General features: G+C 50.6%; 1 protein-coding gene across 1 annotated transcript; it reads left to right on the top strand.

The window, feature by feature from the left end:
* The first annotated feature begins 3109 nt into the window (after positions 1 to 3109).
* LOC119374893 (uncharacterized) lies at positions 3110 to 17998 on the top strand. The gene is made up of 5 exons (XM_037645096.1): positions 3110 to 3252; positions 5704 to 6225; positions 7447 to 7807; positions 17062 to 17148; positions 17954 to 17998. The coding sequence occupies exons 1-5, from the start codon at positions 3110 to 3112 to the stop codon at positions 17996 to 17998; spliced, it is 1158 nt and encodes a 385-aa protein (XP_037501024.1).
* The last annotated feature ends 443 nt before the right edge of the window (positions 17999 to 18441 follow it).

The following is an 18441-nucleotide window of genomic DNA, read 5'->3' as shown; positions in this document are numbered from 1 at the left end:
TTCTACCACGCTATATTGGATATGCTAATGTGGTTCCTTCCCGACATGAAGCCTGTATAAGACCTTTTTGCAAAGCAGTTTCAAGCACCGGCGTGGCTCAGAGGTTCAATACTGGGCTCCCACGCAGAGGGCCCAGGTTCGAACCTCGTTCCATCCTGGAATTTTTTTCTTATTTCGTTTTTTTTTCTTCGAGCGATACTGTTTACGAGCGCCGGCGGCGGCGGACATCTACGGCGCCAAAAACGGCTGGTGAAATGATCTCATAACAGCTTTCGCTGTAAAACAGTACCTGCTGAAAGGTGTTATGAACGTTGTAAGTTCCTGGCTGTCTTCTGTCAGCTTGACTTGGAGGAAACTAGACGCCACGTCCAACTTGGAAAAGACCAATGGAAAAGACCTTCGCCTCTCTGAGGAGTCATAGTACGTGTTCCATGGTCGGTAAGACGTGTCGCTCCTAAAGGACATACTTGTTCAGCTTGGTCAAGTCTACACTCAAACGGTAGCTGGCAGAGATTTGCGCCACCACCAGACTGGTACACCATCGCATCCGCTTCGTGATCCGCCAAAATATGCCCTGAGCATCCATCTTGTCAAGCTCAGATTTCATAACAGGACACAACGGGATAGGTGTCCTTCTTGGTGTGATTAAGGAGAATGGGGCGGCACCTGGTCCCAAGCGATGCCTACAGTCTTGGACGATTTGCAGATCTTAAAGGGACACTAAAGGCAAATATTAAGTCTCCGTTGATTGTTGAAATGGCGGTCCAGAATCCTCGTAGCGCTACTTTTGTGTGAAGGAAGTGCTTATTTTGAAATAAAATCACGTTTGAGTGGCCCGCATTGCGTTAGCGCACTTCAGTTAACCCGCCTGAAAGCGGTCTTATTCACTTCACTGTTGCCGTGCCCAACGTTGCCCGCCTTTACTTGCGCGGTGGCGTGAACTGGCGGTGTGCACTATTCAGGCATCCGGCAACATCACATGCATGCGGCATTTTGTGAAACTTTCTGTCAGAGTGACTTTCATGAGCGCGCAAAACACACGTGGCAGTACGCGATACCGAAACTACCACTGAGACGCGACCGCGTGAGCGAAGTAGGATGCCGAGCGAAGCGGAGTTCGGCGAAAACGGAACTTTTGAACCACGTGTGCCGTTCCCCATGGAAACGCCAAAGAGGTTCTTTTTTCCATGAATCAAACAGAAACGAACAAGCAGCATTTTATTATGTCTCTTGATGCACGGAAGGTTTTTTTTTTATTGCAGGGAGTTTGATTACGAGTGATTAATTGTAGTCGGACTCTCACAACATCGGGATCATTTCCAAAATGTCCTGCTCGTGGCGCTCATTGTGTGATACATTTAGCTGAAATTCTCGGTAAGTAGCGCACTGCTGTTGATAACACTGCCGTTTTAGATGTTGTCATACATTGAGCTTTCACTCTGACATAAATTGATATTTGCCTTTAGTGTCCCTTTAAATGGCTGGAAAACCTAGCAGAGCTGCGCTGTTCGTGAACGCACGACATACATTTTCTGCTCTGTTGTCTGGCCTCTTCATCTCATGGTAGCCCAGAAGGTACCCAAAACGACTAGCGGCTGCCCTCCAGGGCCGGTGAGCTCGGCTTTTTGAGGGTCAAGTCTTGCTGGTACGACAGAAACTTCAGCGTCACTATCAACCTTGAACTTGAGCAGCGACCCGTTTACTTCAACGTCGCCATACTTGGCCCGGGGCAGGTCGACTTATCCAACCCCGTTCAGTCCTATAGACCTTTTCAGACGGTTTTCTAGGCGCCGCTATACTCCTCTTTGGGGTCCGCTAAACAGATGTGACGCGCCAGAAATGCATGGCCGAAACTGTGACGTCAGCCCTTGTACTCCCGTGCGCAGCCCAGCATGGCGGCGTTTTTTCTCTCCTGTGAAAAGGTCTATAGCCGATACCTAAGAACGACACATTGACGCAAAGTGGCCCTTCTTTCGGCACTTGTTACAGAGAACACGTCGGGCCGAACATTTCGTTTTCAGGTGGCATCCTCTGTTGCAGAAGTGACACTCGCCCCCTTAGACTGAAGGTAATGTTTTAGCTTCTGAGTGAGTCCTTTGTTGCGGACGATTCCTCTTCGCTTTAGTTGCATCCACGAAGACGGCTAAAGAAACGGCACTCGTGACAGTGGAGTCATGCGCAATGTGCTCCTTCTCAGCGTCCTCTTGTTGACGTGCTTAGATCAAAGCTTGTTCGAGACTGAGCTTTGAGCACCTGCACAGTTCGTCAGCCAGGTTTCTGTCGAACAAGCCCACGACGAAACGGTCGCGCACGAGCAGACTCAACTTATTTGGAGGGGTAGTTGCTCCGTCGCGCCATGACCCAAAGTGCTGTGTAGAAAGCGTCTGCCGACTCGCCAGGTTGCTGTACCTGACGGTGAAGCTTGGCACTTTCGTACAGCTCGCTCACTGCATGGATGATGTAAGAGTGAACTTCCCGGTGATTTGCTTCAAATCCGCCATATCAGCCTCTGAAGCTTGCAGCGAGCCAAGAATTTCTCTTGCCTGCGGACCCATGGTGTACAGCAGTGTGCGGACACACACTTCTTCGTCGGCAGCATGCAAGCCCGAAACGTAGAGGTACTCTTCGAACTGGGTGAGGCAATGCTTCCACTGCGCTGGATTGCTGAAATTGAAGCGCGCCGGAGGTCTGAGGTTTGCCGATGCAAACACGAGAGCCGGCATACTTGCCAGTGCGCTTAATTGGCAAACACCATCCATCTTCCTGTCGCCGTTCTCCATGCCGTGCCCAAACCGGTGTTTGACCGCATCAGCGACTGTTATCCACAGCACATACCTGCTGGCACGCCCCCTTTCACCGTTGTAAAGCGTGCCCACTTCCAGCACCATGTAGGAATTGTAAAGCCGAGTGTCCGGGCAGGCGAATGCCTGTGTCACTTTGTTGCGCATTCTTATATGCACAGTCAGCATACCAACATAAAGATAACATAGATAAATCATTAGTGATGTCAGTAGGGATCAGTAACACCCTTCACATAACGCGCTTTACACCACACTGCCAAGAGTCTTTAATGAAAGAGCTTGAAAGTGTCTTTAGGAGCCTCCTTGCAATGTTCGTGAAGCGCTTGGTATTGACAGAAGCCACGAGCATGATGAAACTTCTGCAAATTGATGTTGATGATGCTGCCAGTCACACGTCACTTGAGATGGTGGACATTGGATGTGCGGCTGAGAAGATCTTTGTGTGGGAAAAGTGAGTTCCAAGTCTGTTTTTGAATTTAGAAGAGAGAGTCTGAAATTCATTGTGAACATGACCCTGAAAATCGTGGAGAGAAGCCCTCTTGGGCGCCCTCTCGATCGAGGATTGTCAGATTTCGACCCCAGAGAAATGTCTAAGACAGAAATGTGCCCTGGGAAGCTAAAAGTTGCTCTTAAGTTCAATGGGCAACAGGCTTCTTTCAGAGCACGCTGTGCAATTTATGGGCAGAACGGATGCATTTGGGCACTTTTTGAACAGAATTAGTGTTACTTGGGCAGATTTCTGCACAGTTGTCCAAATATTTATTTCGTGTGGGATTGCTATAAAAATGTTTCGCTATTGCGAGATGCGAATTGCATAGATTCGTAAAGGCGTTCGCTGAGGATTCAAAAATATTTCGTTACTGCGAGAATTCCGTTGCCTCGGGATTTCATTATTGCGGGTTTCAACTGTAAATCGATTCTATTTTCGATACATGACAAAGGCCAATGGTGCAACTTAGTAAGGGTGGGGTGGCTAAAACTAACGCTAACGTGGTTACAGGAGGCCTTTCGTTAAAATTTGCACCGATACCCTGGTTCAACAGCGCTCGCGTGTTTTTGTAAAGGAGATTGTCATTTCCGCGTGTAAAAAGACGCAAGAGGTCTGTTAAGCCCTTCACAACTTCGCTTACGAAACGAAGGTATGGTCTTCTTGCGTAGTTCGGTCGCGTATGCCTCAAGGGCCGTAAATCGTCGCGACTTTAGCCCGCGAAGCCCTCGATGATGGCTTCACATGTGAAAATTTGTTCACGCTGTGCAGTCTCCACTGCCGCACCGCACTACTCGTTCAGAAACTCCCATCGTTCTGGCACGCAGTTAAACGCTGCTGTGGATGGGCGCCCGAAGATTTTTGAGCGCGTGGCACTCTTGACGATGAATCACGGCATTACCGATGTCAGATGAGCCGCACTGCGCGACCATAAAGAAAAAAAAGTAGCTACCGTACCCCCCGCTGTTAGCCGTTAGCAGGTGAGGAGTGCTGCTGCTGACTGCAATGGTGGCTGTTCTGTCAACATGCCTGGGCACACATAAAAGCTGCGAAAAAAAGGAAAGCCTGTTAAGCGTGTAATAAAATTGTCACCATCTATCTGTTTACAAGTTTAGTGAAAAATGTGTACACTTTTCAGCTGCAGCAAACACTGTAGCATCATGGCGAGACAGCACAAAGCCAGGTCATGTGGAACAGCTTGTTTCTGCATGACAATTTGTAGTCGTTCGGTAGCAGTCACTCACCACGTTATGTTCCCCGCAGGGGCGTCTGCGCAAGCAGGCGTTTGGTGTGTAGCGACACCACGGACCCGAGCTAACGGGGGGGTTTCGACCCCCTCCCACGCCTAGCCGTGCGTGGCTTTGCCGTGTCCGGGGAAAAGGGGATCCTCGGGGTTGAGCCGACGCCGGGTGATTGGACCTTTAAGGCCCCCCGGCAGAGGCAACACACCCCTTTGGCCCCGGCTTCACGTAGACGGCACCCCTGGGCTGACCCACCCAGGGGAAATCGGCAGTCGCCTTTTCCTCTCTCTCTCTCCTCTCAGCTTCGTCTTTCTCTCTCAATTTAAATCTTTCCTGTCCTCTCCTCTTTTCAATTCACTTCCGTTTTTCTAGGCGGCAAGGGTTAACCTTGTGTATTATGTCCAGTCTTGGGCATATATATTGGGTTATAGCTGCAGTGTATAGCTGACGTCTGCAGGTCTTTGAAACCTGCAACGTCCCCTTGTTGGGCTCGCTGGTGGGCGGCTAGCACCGCTGCCGAACAGGAAGACTATTTGATGGCAAACTCTTTTCCCCCATTACATGATCGCGCTCACAAAAGAGTGCGCACCGAAGTAACCTTGAAGCTTCCAGCTCAAATAAATGATGCCTTTCCCCGATTCCATGTCGTGCATTGTGAGCAGCCAGAAAGAACAGCCAGAAATCTCTCACCCTTTCTTGTGTCAAGATCCCTCACAGATAAGCTTGGACCTGGTTTCAAAGTAACCAAAATGGCAAGCGGAGACCTGCTTCTTGAAGTGTGTAGTAAAACCCAGCATGACAAACTGAATACCATTCAGACATTTGGCGACGTTCCTGTCACAATCACAAAGCACAAATCCATGAACACTGTACGCGGCGTAGTGTCCGACGATGACCTGATTGAACTCAGTGAAACTGAACTGCTCGAGGGCTGGAGCGACCAAAATGTAATCAATGTCCAAAGAATCAAAATCCGACGTGACGATAAAGAAATACCCACCAAGCACTTGATCCTGACTTTTGGCAGCAGTACATTACCAGAGCACATAGAAACAGGCTACATCCGAATGCATGTCAGACCTTACATACCCAATCCCCGGCGCTGCTTTAAGTGCCAGAGGTATGGCCACGGATCTCAAAGCTGCCGTGGGCGGCTCACGTGTGCTAAATGCAGCTCTCATGATCACCCTGCAGATGAATGCAGCAACACACCCCACTGCATCAACTGTGATGGAGGGCACCCTTCCTACTCCCGGGCCTGCCCTGCATGGAAACGCGAGAAAGACATCATATCACTCAAAGTCAGGGAAAACATTTCTTTCAAAGAAGCACGGCGACGTTTTTCAATCGTTAGTCACAGGACTTACGCTGATGCTGCACTCAAGGGGGCAGTGCGGCAGCAGCTTCCGGTGGCCGTCCGGACCCCAGACATTGGGGCGACGACGAGGCCACCTGCCCCCACTGCGGGTGTGGCTAGTTCCACCCCGCCACCTAAGAAGGACCAGCAGGCCAGTGGCTCAACGGTCCAAAAGACCTCCCCTTCCGAGGAGAGGCCTAAACCTAATGCCCAGACGCGCAGCGCGCGTTCATCCAGCGTCTCTGAGGAGACAATGGATATAACACAAGGCCCTTCGGCACTACCGCCGAAAGGCCGTCAGAACTCCCTTGAGCGCTTGCCGAGAGGCAAGCTCAAGAGGTGAGCAGAACACGGAAACGATTACTTGACCTTGGGTCGGGTCTTCTGCGATGCAGAAGCATTACTCTATGATAGCATAATGGCAGTTCAGGTACTCCATTGGAATGCTAGCGGACTCTTACGCAACCTTGACGACATTAAGGAATTGCTGTCCGAATATAAACCCGAGGTCTTTTGCGTCCAGGAAACCCATTTAAAATCGACGAACAATAACTTTTTAAAACAATACGTTATATACCGAAAGGATCGCGATAGCGGTCTTTCCGCCGCCGGTGGAGTTGCTATATTAGCAGAAAGCTCGATAGCCAGCCAACATTTGGCGCTCAATACTCCTCTTGAGGCAGTCGCTATTCGAGCAATACTGCTTAACTCCTTAATAACTATATGTTCTATATACATCTCACCTGACTATAGACTCTCAAAAACAGAGCTCGAAGACCTACTAGACCAACTGCCAGAACCTTTTATATTGGTTGGAGATCTAAATGCTCATAATCAGCTTTGGGGCGATCCGCGCTGTGATGCGAGGGGGCGCATAATAGAACAGTACTTGCTATCGTCGGGTGCATGTTTGCTTAACAAGGGACAACCTACATTCTATAGCGCAGCACATAAGACGTACTCATCAATCGACCTCTCGATCTCCTCTCCTTCGCTCATGCCGTATCTAGAGTGGAAGGTGATCAACAATCCCTATAATAGTGATCACTTCCCGGTGGCCTTGCAAGCTACCGGTAAGCAGGAGGGCCCTACATTTCCTAAACGATGGAAGCTGTCTAAAGCGAACTGGGAACTATTCTATGCGCTATCATCGCTGCTATATAGCACTATAGAACACCTTGATGTTGAGGGTATGGCAGCGTTCATAACGAAATACATCATATCTGCCGCAAATGAATCGATTCCCAAAGGACCGGGCAGAAGGGCCAATGCTAAGCCATGGTGGAATGAGGAATGCGAAAAGGCGAAAAAGGATCAGAACAAAGCTTGGGGCATGCTGTCTCGCTATCCTACAGCTGAAAACCTAATAGAATTCAAGCATTGTAAAGCTAATGGAAGGCGCATCCGACGTATAGCAAAGAGGGAGAGTTGGATGAAATACCTCTCCTCAATTAATTCCTACGCAGACACGAGAAAAGTCTATCACAGGGCTAGGATACTCAAGGCGCAACCCGCTACCCCTCTTCCATTAGTAAGCAGTCTTGGAACCACACTTGAAAGCCAGGCTGACCGGCTAGGAGAGCACTTCCAGCACATATCGAGCTCGGAGCACTACTCAGGGGCATTTCTGAGCCATAAGACAACGGTGGAGTCTTGCCATTTCCGCCCACAGAAACCCACTGAGGGAGGGTACAACAGCCCCATCACTATGCACGAGCTCAATGTTGCACTTAAGAGCTCTGGAAACTCAGCACCGGGGGCAGATGAAATCACATACGAGATGATCAGGCGATTACCCAGAGAAACACTGGAATGCTTACTTGGCCTATATAACAAAATCTTGTCCACAGGGCACATGCCGCATTCGTGGAAGGAGGCCATAGTAATCCCCATCCTGAAGCAAGGCAAGGATGCATCGGATGTAAGAAATTACAGGCCTATTGCCCTAACTAGCTGTTTATGCAAGCTGTTCGAAAAAATTATAAATCGCCGCCTAATGTATTTTCTGGAATTTAATGGAATCCTAGATCCGCACCAAGCCGGCTTTCGCGTTAGCAGGTGTACGACAGATAACTTAGTACTGCTAGAATCGTATATTAGGGAAGAATTTGTGCACAAGCAGTATTGCCTCTCTGTTTTCTTTGACCTTGAAAAGGCATACGATACAGCCTGGCGCTTTGGAATACTAAAGGACTTGGATAGCTACGGTATATGTGGCAACCTATACAACGTCATACACAGCTACCTGACTGACAGGAAATTTCGAGTACGGGTCGGTACAGCACTCTCCAAAACATACATACAAGAAAACGGAGTCCCGCAGGGGGGAGTTCTCAGCTGCACCCTTTTTATAGTAAAGATGAACTCTCTACGCACTGCTCTCCCACCGACTATATCCTACTCTGTTTACGTAGATGATATCCAAGTAAGCTTTCGGTCGTGTAACTTGTCCATTTGCGAACGGCAAATTCAGCTGGGCGTGAACCATGTCTCGAAATGGGCAAATGAGAATGGTTTCGCAGTTAATGTTGACAAAACTGTTTGTGTCTTGTTTAATAAATCCAAATCTGTTCAGCCGGCCCCTTGTGTCAAAATCAATGGCTCACCCATCGGTGTTAAGAATGAACATAAGTTTCTTGGGCTAATTTTTGATGTCCGAATGTCTTTCATTCCTCACATGAAGGCACTGAAGTTGAAATGCCTGAAAACGATGAACTTGCTCAAAATGCTGTCGCACCCATCATGGGGAACTGACACTAAATGTCTCTTATCGCTGTTTAACAGTCTTGTTAAAAGCAGACTAAATTATGGCTGCGTAGTGTACCAATCAGCCTCAAAAACGGCACTTAAGATGCTGGATCCAGTGTACCACTTAGGCATTCGTCTTGCTACCGGTGCGTTCCGCACAAGTCCCGTCAGTAGTCTGTACGTTGAGGCAAACGAGTGGCCCATGCAACTCGAGCGTGAATACTGCAGCCTCATGTACACCCTTAAGCTATTCTCCATTCCGACACACCCCTGTGCAAAACTCTTGGCGGACACTTCAGCCCTAAGGTTTTTTGAAAGGCGACCGTCTCTTCCCAAGCCATTCAGTCTTACCTGTACCGCGACTGCTGCTCAAGCCGAAATACCGCTACAACAAGTTACTCAAGCACCTTCCATAGAGTGGCTCCCACCGTGGCAAAAAACGCACATAAAATGTGACATGTCTTTTTGCCACATAGATAAACAGCGCCATCCTCGTGCAGCTATACAACAGCATTTCCTATCACTCCAATACAAGTATCGTGGCTGTCAGCAATTTTACACAGACGCGTCAAAGACTAGACAATCTGTATCTGCCGCTGCCATCGGGCCTGAATTCACCTCTTCACAAAGACTGAACACGCACACTAGTATTTTGACCGCAGAAGCATATGCCATATTAACCGCCATAAAATACATCACTAATAGTAACATTAAGAAATCAGTCGTATTTACTGATTCATTGAGCGTTGTTCGTGCATTGAACACTAGCAAACCAAACAAAAATCCAGTGCTCAATGATTTAGAAAGGCAATTAATTACGGCATATCCGCGCACCCCAGAGATTACAGTATGTTGGGTACCTGGTGTGGTGGTTCTTGGGCCCTCAGATGCAGGAAAACCAAGACACTAACATGGAACACATTTATCGACTTGACACACACACAATTACACACGCTTTGTCTGACCCAACACAAATATCGCTCAAGTCTTAAATCTCAGAGTTTATAACCCACACGCGAGAGGATCGGCTCGTCCTGACGTATAGGCCCGTCGAGCGTCACTCACAGTACCGCAGTGAGGTAGCGACGATGCCAGCACGAAGCGGACAGGTGAGTGATGAAGTCGTGCGAAGGTGCACGAGCAGACGACGACCCGCTCGTCGCGGTACTCACAGGCCCACGCTGACGACGGCGAACTCGGACGTGGCACCACGGCCACGATCTCGGCTCCAGAACGGAGTCAGCCTGACGTGGCACCGAGGCCACGATCTCGGCTCCGGAAAAGGTCAGTTTGGGCGTGGCACCGAGGCCACGATCTCGGCTCCAGACGGGGCCAGCTCGGGTTGCGCCGGAACCGCTTGGACGTGGCACCGAGGCCACGATCTCAGCTCCTGGCCCGCACGCTCGTTCACCACCGGAACAGCTGCTAGGCCCGGCCCGTGGTGCTTCCTCGTTCCCGGGACACTCCAAGCTCGTCCCGGCTGGTCTCTCGGGCCGAACGAACGGCGCCCTGGCTGCCTGGCCGCGTTCTTTCAGCCCGGCGACGTTCTCCAGCTCTCGAGCTTCGCGAGCGTCTCGCTCGCGCACACCGTCGTCGTCCTCTTTGGTTCCGTTTTCTACTTCGGTTGTGGGTTACAGTCTCTTACTACACTACACTTCCCCCCACTTTCAGTACGTTGTTCCGCGGATAACGTTAGTATGAACGCGAACAACGGAACACAGCAATGGCAATGCAAATGCAAGTATTGCAAATAGTGCCGAGCATATGCAAATAGTGCCAAGATTGCAAGTCTTCTGTCATTACACAAACACTGTTACTCTGTTCGGCACACTCTCACACAGAAGATAAGACGCGCTAATCGCACGTTTGATACGGCCGGCGGTGGCATATACGGTTTTATCCACCTGCATACCGCGTACACGTCACAACGAGGCGCGCGCACACTGCCGGCTCTGGTGAATAAACACTCGCCGACACACAGCACACACAACGCACGATTCACACCATGGATGTCTAGTTGTCTTCATGTCTTCACCTGGTCCTCTTTGCGCAGCGACGACACCACACCATGCTCGCGGTAGTCGTCGTCACCGGTAGTCGTTGTCAGTGAGTATTGTCACGTCGCTTGTACGTCCTAGTCTTGTAACGTTGAAAGTGACACTGCAAACGTAGTGGTTGAAGCGGCGGCTGAGGCGATGATGGAGACTCATGCATCTGTGCACTGAGGCTGTCCGTGCCATCTCTGCGGAGCGTAACATAGGCCGGACGAGATTGGTTGAGGCGGTCGGTATTGCGTTCCTCGAAGTAGGAGCGTTGCCTGGGTCGACGACGTTGTGGTACCCTGGGCGTCGTGTCCAGAGGCAACAATGTCTCATCTTGTGGGTTAGCTGTACCGTGGTAACGCGTCGCATCCGGTCGCGAATTCGGCCATGGCGAGGTCGATAGCTGCGACGATCCAGATGGATGTGCCGTTGCATGCCATCTCTTCGCGCACGCCGTCTGGGTGCCGCTGGTTGCTGCAGATGAACTGCTGTCACTGTGTTCAGGCCTAGGTGCGCGTAGTCGGTTCGCGACGCGACTTACGCTGACCTGGTCTTGTCGCCTATCACGACGATTTATAGAGGTTTTAGGCGTCTTCTCCTCTATGTCTGCGCTGCTACTGGGATTGAAGGTCCGGGTCTTCATCACTCTCGTGTTGTCGAATGATACGGCTCCTGTGATGTTTCCAAGGACAACATCATAAAGTGAGTCTCGCAGACAGTGAGCACGAACTTCTCCCTTAAATAGTGGCGTATCCAGGAAGACCACAGCTTCTGGTAGATTACGCACTGTGCGGTCAAGGAAGAGTACCGGCCGATACGTACCGGTCAATTTTTCCTTTGGCACTAATGCCTGTCGCACGATGACCGTATCGCAGCCAGTATCGCGCAGTACGGTAACTGGGCGTTTATCCATAAACCCTTCCACAGTGGGCACGTTCTCAATTTTCCTAGATAAAACACTGCGGCTGACTGCAGTGTTGACAACAGGGATCTTTTCTCCATCTTTCAGAATGACGCATTCTGCATTCCCTGCTGCTTTTTCGTGGTTTCTTCCACCTGATACCATGCACGATGCTTCACATCTGTCCCGTCTGCCTGCGGAATACTTGTCACTATTGTGACCATGCACTGGGGAACATGCTTTCTTGCGCGACCAGCATTCAGCCGCTCTGTGCCCTTTCTTATCGCACAGAAAGCAACGGTCGTCTGCCCGAAGCGTCTTCCTTGCGAGCTCCGTCCTTAGAGATGTGGGCGGACCCGTTTCTCCACATGCGCGTTCCTTGCCCAGATTCACCAGTGACTGAGCATCCATAAAGTTGTCCGAAGTCTGCGTTATCTCCTGCAACGTTCGGCAGTTCCTCTCCTTCAGAAACACTCTCAGAGCCGGAAGACAACTCTCCATGAATTGCTCGGCGATAATCAGGTCTCTAAGGCCTATAAAGGTCTTGTCGGATTTTGATAGCTCCAACCAATGGTCAAAATAACCAGCAAGCCGAGAAGCATACTGCAGGCCGGACTCATTGTCTTCGGGTTTCGCTTTGCGGAATTTCTCCCGATAGCCTTCTGCAGTGTACCGAAACCGCTGCAGTAGCGCCGCTTTTAGCTGGTCATAGTTTAACGCAGCTGTTGGATCTAGCCGGCCTATCACAGTCAGAGCCTCTCCAGTCATGCATAAGCTCAATGAAAGAGCCCATTTCTCACGGGGCCACCCTTGGCACGTCGCGACCCGCTCGAACCGCTGTAGGTACGCGTCGAGATCGTCCCGCGTTTCGTCAAAGGGCGGTATCAGTTTATGAGGGCTATATACTTCCGGTGCACGTGTAGTGCTCGTGGTGACGCTCGAGGTAGCTCCCCCTGGTTCATTAGCCTCGGCTGACTGTCGTCCCGCGCTTTCCTGTAGTTTAAGCTTCAGCTCCAAAATCTTGAGCTCCTGTTCCTGCAGTAGGCGTTGCCGTTCGGCGCTTTCCTTCGCTTCTTCTCTTTCCCGTGCGCGTTCATCGCGAGCTAGGGCGCAATCTTTCTCTACCCATTCTCTAAGCTCAGCCTTCTCAAGCCCTAGTTCTCGGCCAAGTGCGAAAAATCTTTCCCTGTCCATGGCTCAGCTCCGCATCTGAGTAATGGCTGTAATATTAATGTGCCATCCTGGCAGGCTCGCCAAATTTGGTGGTTCTTGGGCCCTCAGATGCAGGAAAACCAAGACACGAACATGGAACACATTTATCGACTTGACACACACACAATTACACACGCTTTGTCTGACCCAACACAAATATCCCTCAAGTCTTAAATCTCAGAGTTTATAACCCACACGCGAGAGGATCGGCTCGTCCTGACGTATAGGCCCGTCGAGCGTCACTCACAGTACCGCAGTGAGGTAGCGACGATGCCAGCACGAAGCGGACAGGTGAGTGATGAAGTCGTGCGAAGGTGCACGAGCAGACGACGACCCGCTCGTCGCGGTACTCACAGGCCCACGCTGACGACGGCGAACTCGGACGTGGCACCACGGCCACGATCTCGGCTCCAGAACGGAGTCAGCCTGACGTGGCACCGAGGCCACGATCTCGGCTCCGGAAAAGGTCAGTTTGGGCGTGGCACCGAGGCCACGATCTCGGCTCCAGACGGGGCCAGCTCGGGTTGCGCCGGAACCGCTTGGACGTGGCACCGAGGCCACGATCTCAGCTCCTGGCCCGCACGCTCGTTCACCACCGGAACAGCTGCTAGGCCCGGCCCGTGGTGCTTCCTCGTTCCCGGGACACTCCAAGCTCGTCCCGGCTGGTCTCTCGGGCCGAACGAACGGCGCCCTGGCTGCCTGGCCGCGTTCTTTCAGCCCGGCGACGTTCTCCAGCTCTCGAGCTTCGCGAGCGTCTCGCTCGCGCACACCGTCGTCGTCCTCTTTGGTTCCGTTTTCTACTTCGGTTGTGGGTTACAGTCTCTTACTACACTACACCTGGCCATGTCGGTATAGATGGGAACGAGAGAGCGGATGCCTGCGCAGCAGTAGCCGCGCAAAAAAGCCGTGTTGACGTGGACACTGTGCCATACAAAGATCTCAAAGCGCTTGTCCACCGCAATCTACGTGAGAGGTGGCAGAAACAATGGGACCTCGAAATAAACAACAAGCTCCATACAGTGCAACCTCGTATTAAAAACATAGTTTTCCCCGGTCGTGATAGATACAAAGAAGTTGTTCTATGCCGACTCCGTATAGGACACACCCATAGCACTCATTTCCATCTCTTAAATGGCTCAAACGCACCAAAATGCGAAAGATGTGGGAAGAACCTGTCCATTTTACACGTCCTTATCGAATGTACTCAAATGGAGATGGAGCGGAAGCGCCACTTTCCGGAGATCTTTAAAAGACATATCCCGCTTCATCCATCACTGTTTTTATCAGACAGCCCCATGGTTTCCTTTAACAAACTTTTACACTTTTTAAGCGACGTCCATTTTCTGCAACGTATATTCTGGCGACACAGGTAGCAGCCCAGCCCTCAACTCTGAGGGCAAGGCTAGCCTTTATTTATGGTGATATCGGTGGCTTATCAGACCCTACCACGGTAGGGCCACTTGGTATAAGCCGCCAGATATGTTTGTAGTCCCTCAGCTACTGTTCTGCTACATGCAACATTTTATCTATCATGGACTGTATCATCACTGCCCGCGATACCAACATACTATCATCTGACATTCCTTGCACATATTTCATGTCATTGTCATAATTTTATTATGTATATATATTTTACACATATTAAGTGCACTTCATTTTAGGCCCTTTACAGCCATGTTACACTTACTCACACTCATTGATCAAACCGATGCATTTACATGCTACATTGCTTTGGCGCTCTATGGCCATTGTAGCCTTTGCGCCACAAAACCATAATAATAATAATAATAACACCACGTTATGTTTGAGCACGTGAGTAGATTTCATTTCTTTGTCCTTTCTCTCAATTTTCAATAGTCTTTTGTATTTGATATTTTTTTCACTATTTGCTACCACTGAATTCTAATTAATTCGAGATGAAATTTCACTGTTCGCACACCCCATGCGAGAAGCAGGTTCCACTGGTCATTGTTCTCCTGAAGGTTGCACTTGAAGTAATACAGCTCCTAGTCCAAAAGAACTGGCAGCTGCCGAAATCGTGGTGGCGTAGGAGGGGTGATATTTTGCCATGCACCTATCTGATACCAGCAATCGTTTGATCTTGCTGCAGGCTGACTCTTGTTCGTGGCGCCATGACCAGGCCGTTTTCTTGCTCAGCACACAGGGGTGCCGTGATCTTGGATATGTTAGGAAGGACCTTTACTAGGTGGTTCACCATCCCGAGAAGTCAGCGAAGTACGGCGATGTCTTTGGGTGCTTCAAGAGTCTTGATAGCCTTCACTTGGTCTTGATTGGGTCTCATGCCATTGGCTGAGACGACCACACCTAGGAAAGGCACTTCGGACACACCAAAGCAGCATTTATCTTGGTTTAGAGTTATTGCAGCTTTCGAAAGATAAGAGAGGACTTGCTCCAAGCGGCCGCGGTGCTCTTTGTTGTCGTGATCAAGAGAGAGAGAGAATTTATTGATCATATCCTGAGGAGGCTAACTGGAGGCCGCCCAGGATGGCGCTTGAAGTCAAACTCTCGACAACGTCCCGGGCCCTCCGGACCGCCCAGAGTTTCAGTTCGTACTTGGAGCTTGTGATGGCCTTGTTCCAAGCCTCTTGAAATTTCAGCTCCGTTAGGCCGTTCACTGCGCACAGCCAGAGCATGTTTTCAAATTTTTTGTATTCATGGGCGCAGAAATGGCACGTGGCGAGCATGTCAGGGTTGATCCTGTGCATGAATAGGGCTGTCATGCAGGGGCGTTTCTGTAGCTGGCAGAGTGTGACTGTGCTCTGTTGAGTTTGGGGTGTGTGGTGGGGAAAATTCGCCTGCTCCCCCGGTGGTGTGATGTGATATCGTGGTCCATGATGGCCGGGTGTTTGTCACTCGTTGCGTCCGCGCGCGTGTCCCTCGATGAGGATGGATCTGCCACACGGTTGTAAGCACGCTAGGCGGTGTTGCCTCCTCGTTGGGGTTGCAGCACTTCAGGCATTTGAGGAGGGCCATGCGGCCGGAAATCAAGTGAGATGAATTTTGGGCCGCTCCTCTTCGGGTGGGGCCTCGTCCGCGGCGTATCTGCGTGCTGCTTTGATTGTGATGTGGGTGGGTTACAATGAAACGAGGGCCGTTGCGAAAGTTCGCGCAACTGTCTGAGTCTGCATGCGTGTATCTTCGCGTGTGCCTTTTCCGTTGTGGAGGGCCAGCGCCATAGCTAGCTCCTCTGCTTCGTGCATGTGCCGAGTTCTTGCACAGGCTGTGTTGACCAGCTTTCCCTTCGCATCCGTTACCGCCGCAACTTATGGGTGCCGGCCTGCGTATTTGGGTATTTGGCTCAGTCTACAAACACCGCGTGTGTGTTGTGTCTGTGTATTTTATTCAGTATCGCTCTTGCTCTGTTCCTCCATCGTCCGTCGTTGTGGATCAGGGGGACATTGCGTGGCACTGGCTCTATGTTGAGGTGTGCTTGAACATCCATTGGAAGCTTGGTCTTGTTGTCGGGTTTGAAGAGGGGCCTTACGCGTGCTTGCCGTAGGATCTTGTTTCCGACAAGGGTGCTCAACAGCCGAGCTATCTGTGCTGTTCGCTACGCCTCAAATCTCCTGTGCTGTGTTGTGGAGGCCTAGTTACATTACCTTTTCATTACTTGTGCGATTGGGCAGGCGTATGGCTGCTTTCAGGCCATCGCGCAGTAGCTCATCTATCTTGTTGATCTCTGCCCATCCCCCACAGAGGAAGTGGGCTGCGTATACACATTTTCAAATTTTCACTCCAGGGGGCGCCATATTGAAATGCGTGCCGTCTAACGTACTAACGTGCAAGATTGGCGAAATCGCCATCTTCGTCTGCGCGTACTCTAACCGGCACGGTATGCGTTGGTGAGATCCCTGCTAAAGCCTGCGTTCACTGATTTTTCATTTCTTTAGACTGTTTTGTGTGATATCGTCACTGCCACTGACCGATTCGTCGCTGTCTGAACCGTTGAGCGGCGCGCATTCGCCCTTGCGACGCAAGAATGAGCTCCGCGTCTGCGAACGGCAGTGCTTCGTTATCGGTACCAGTAGCAGCAAGCGTAGTACCAGGTTGATCACGGTATGAAGTGTTAATAATTGGTAGCTCGAGTGTTCTTGCAGCTGTGTACCGCTTTCCTTTATTGGTGTACTAAAAGTGTACAGATTATCCATCAGTTTCACACCTCCGTGCACACTCGTTCGCGTGTTAGTGGCCAGAAATACGAGTGAACATTGTTTATATCTCATTAAGGCGAATGCGTGGTGTCTTCGTCAGGTGTGCAACTACGAGGCACTGGAGACGCACAGCGACGTGCAGTGTGGCTGGCTGGCATTCTGGCTGGCTCGCCGACTGGCTGGGTGGGTCAGTTGCTGGTGCACAGTGTGAAGGAAAAGGTCGTGCTGGTGTGACACCATCGCAAGTCTTGAACAGTAAGCCCGATCGCGCGTGGGTTTCCGCGAGGCTCTCCGATGAAGTACGGCAAGCAGCAGGCTGCACATGCGTAACCGGACAAGGCGGAGTTTGCAACTGTGTCGGCCGCTGTGTCATGGATGAGATAAAGTACGAATCCGCAACATTCTTACGAGTTACTAGGTGAGTCATCAGTGACTTGCATACCTTTATTTCGTATCCAGGATGCGGCACGGGAAGATTGCTCACGTCGGTTTTCTTACCGCTAATGAATACCGGGAATAGAGACGTGATAATAGCGACACGCGGAAGTTCTTCCAATTTACTGAAGCCACCCACTGCTGCCGAGATTCAGGCGATGAAGGAAAACGATGCAGTGCGAACATGCCACACTTGCACTCATCGCGTGGTGTACTGTGCTGCGGACACATGATTGCACCTAAAATATTTCTCTTCCACTGCTTGTTCGTTCACCCATACACGACACAGTGATGGCCAGGTGACTTGCTATGTGAAGGCAGTATATTTTCTGCCATGGTAGTCACTTCGTATCGGAGACAGGCGCACAACAGTCACACAAACGCACACCGAAGCAACACCAACACAGCAATGGCACAGCCCAAAGCACGATGGCAACACTGAGAGCATACCTTCTACTCCTGGAAGGCGTGGCGCGCTTTCATGTTTTCTTCGAGGAGCCCCGCATGCTTGTTTGCGATGTGATGCCCTGCACAAAAATGTGTGCGCTCTTTTCCAGGTGTCTGAATGCCTTGGTGTTGTGGCCATTCTGGGCATTGGTTAGCCCCAATATTATGATGTTGAGGCGCTTATTGGACGGTAGTCGGCGACGATATGCAATGGCGAGAGTCAAGGCAAAAACACGGACTCAGAGCGCGAGCGCGAAGAACCAAAGAGGACGACCCACTAGAAGGCTATAGAGAGCGCAACCCATTACTCATTAAAGGCTTCGCTACAATTACCCCGGGTACGAAAAGGGAGCCGTCCGGCAACCTAACAGCTCGTCACTATGAGTGGGTCATAATAGGCCTTGAGGCGCTACACGTTGACGATGTCGCGCCCTCGACGGCGCATGTCCGAAGATGGTTCGATGGGTTCGATCACGTAGTTGACCGGGGATGTAATGTTGTTGTAATGTAATGTAAGTTGTAATGTAATGTTGTTGTAATGTAAGTTGACCCAGGAAGTAATGGAGACAACTCCGGCACTTCCTGGGCCGAAGGACCG

The sequence above is a fragment of the Rhipicephalus sanguineus genome, chromosome 11 (genome assembly GCF_013339695.2).
Source record: "Rhipicephalus sanguineus isolate Rsan-2018 chromosome 11, BIME_Rsan_1.4, whole genome shotgun sequence".
NCBI classification, from domain to species: domain Eukaryota; kingdom Metazoa; phylum Arthropoda; class Arachnida; order Ixodida; family Ixodidae; genus Rhipicephalus; species Rhipicephalus sanguineus.
Note: the sequence above shows the minus strand (reverse complement) of the source record. Positions and strands in the feature narration are given on the sequence as shown.

Excerpts from the sequence above, each read along its gene's own strand:
- LOC119374893 (XM_037645096.1), top strand. The coding sequence starts at position 3,110 with ATGTTCGTGAAGCGCTTGGTATTGACAGAAGCCACGAGCATGATGAAA. Across the intron at positions 6,226-7,446 it reads CCGAGAGGCAAGCTCAAGAG|CCAGGCTGACCGGCTAGGAG; the intron begins GTGAGCAGAACA and ends CACACTTGAAAG. Across the intron at positions 17,149-17,953 it reads CTCGCCGACTGGCTGGGTGG|GTGTCTGAATGCCTTGGTGT; the intron begins GTCAGTTGCTGG and ends GCTCTTTTCCAG.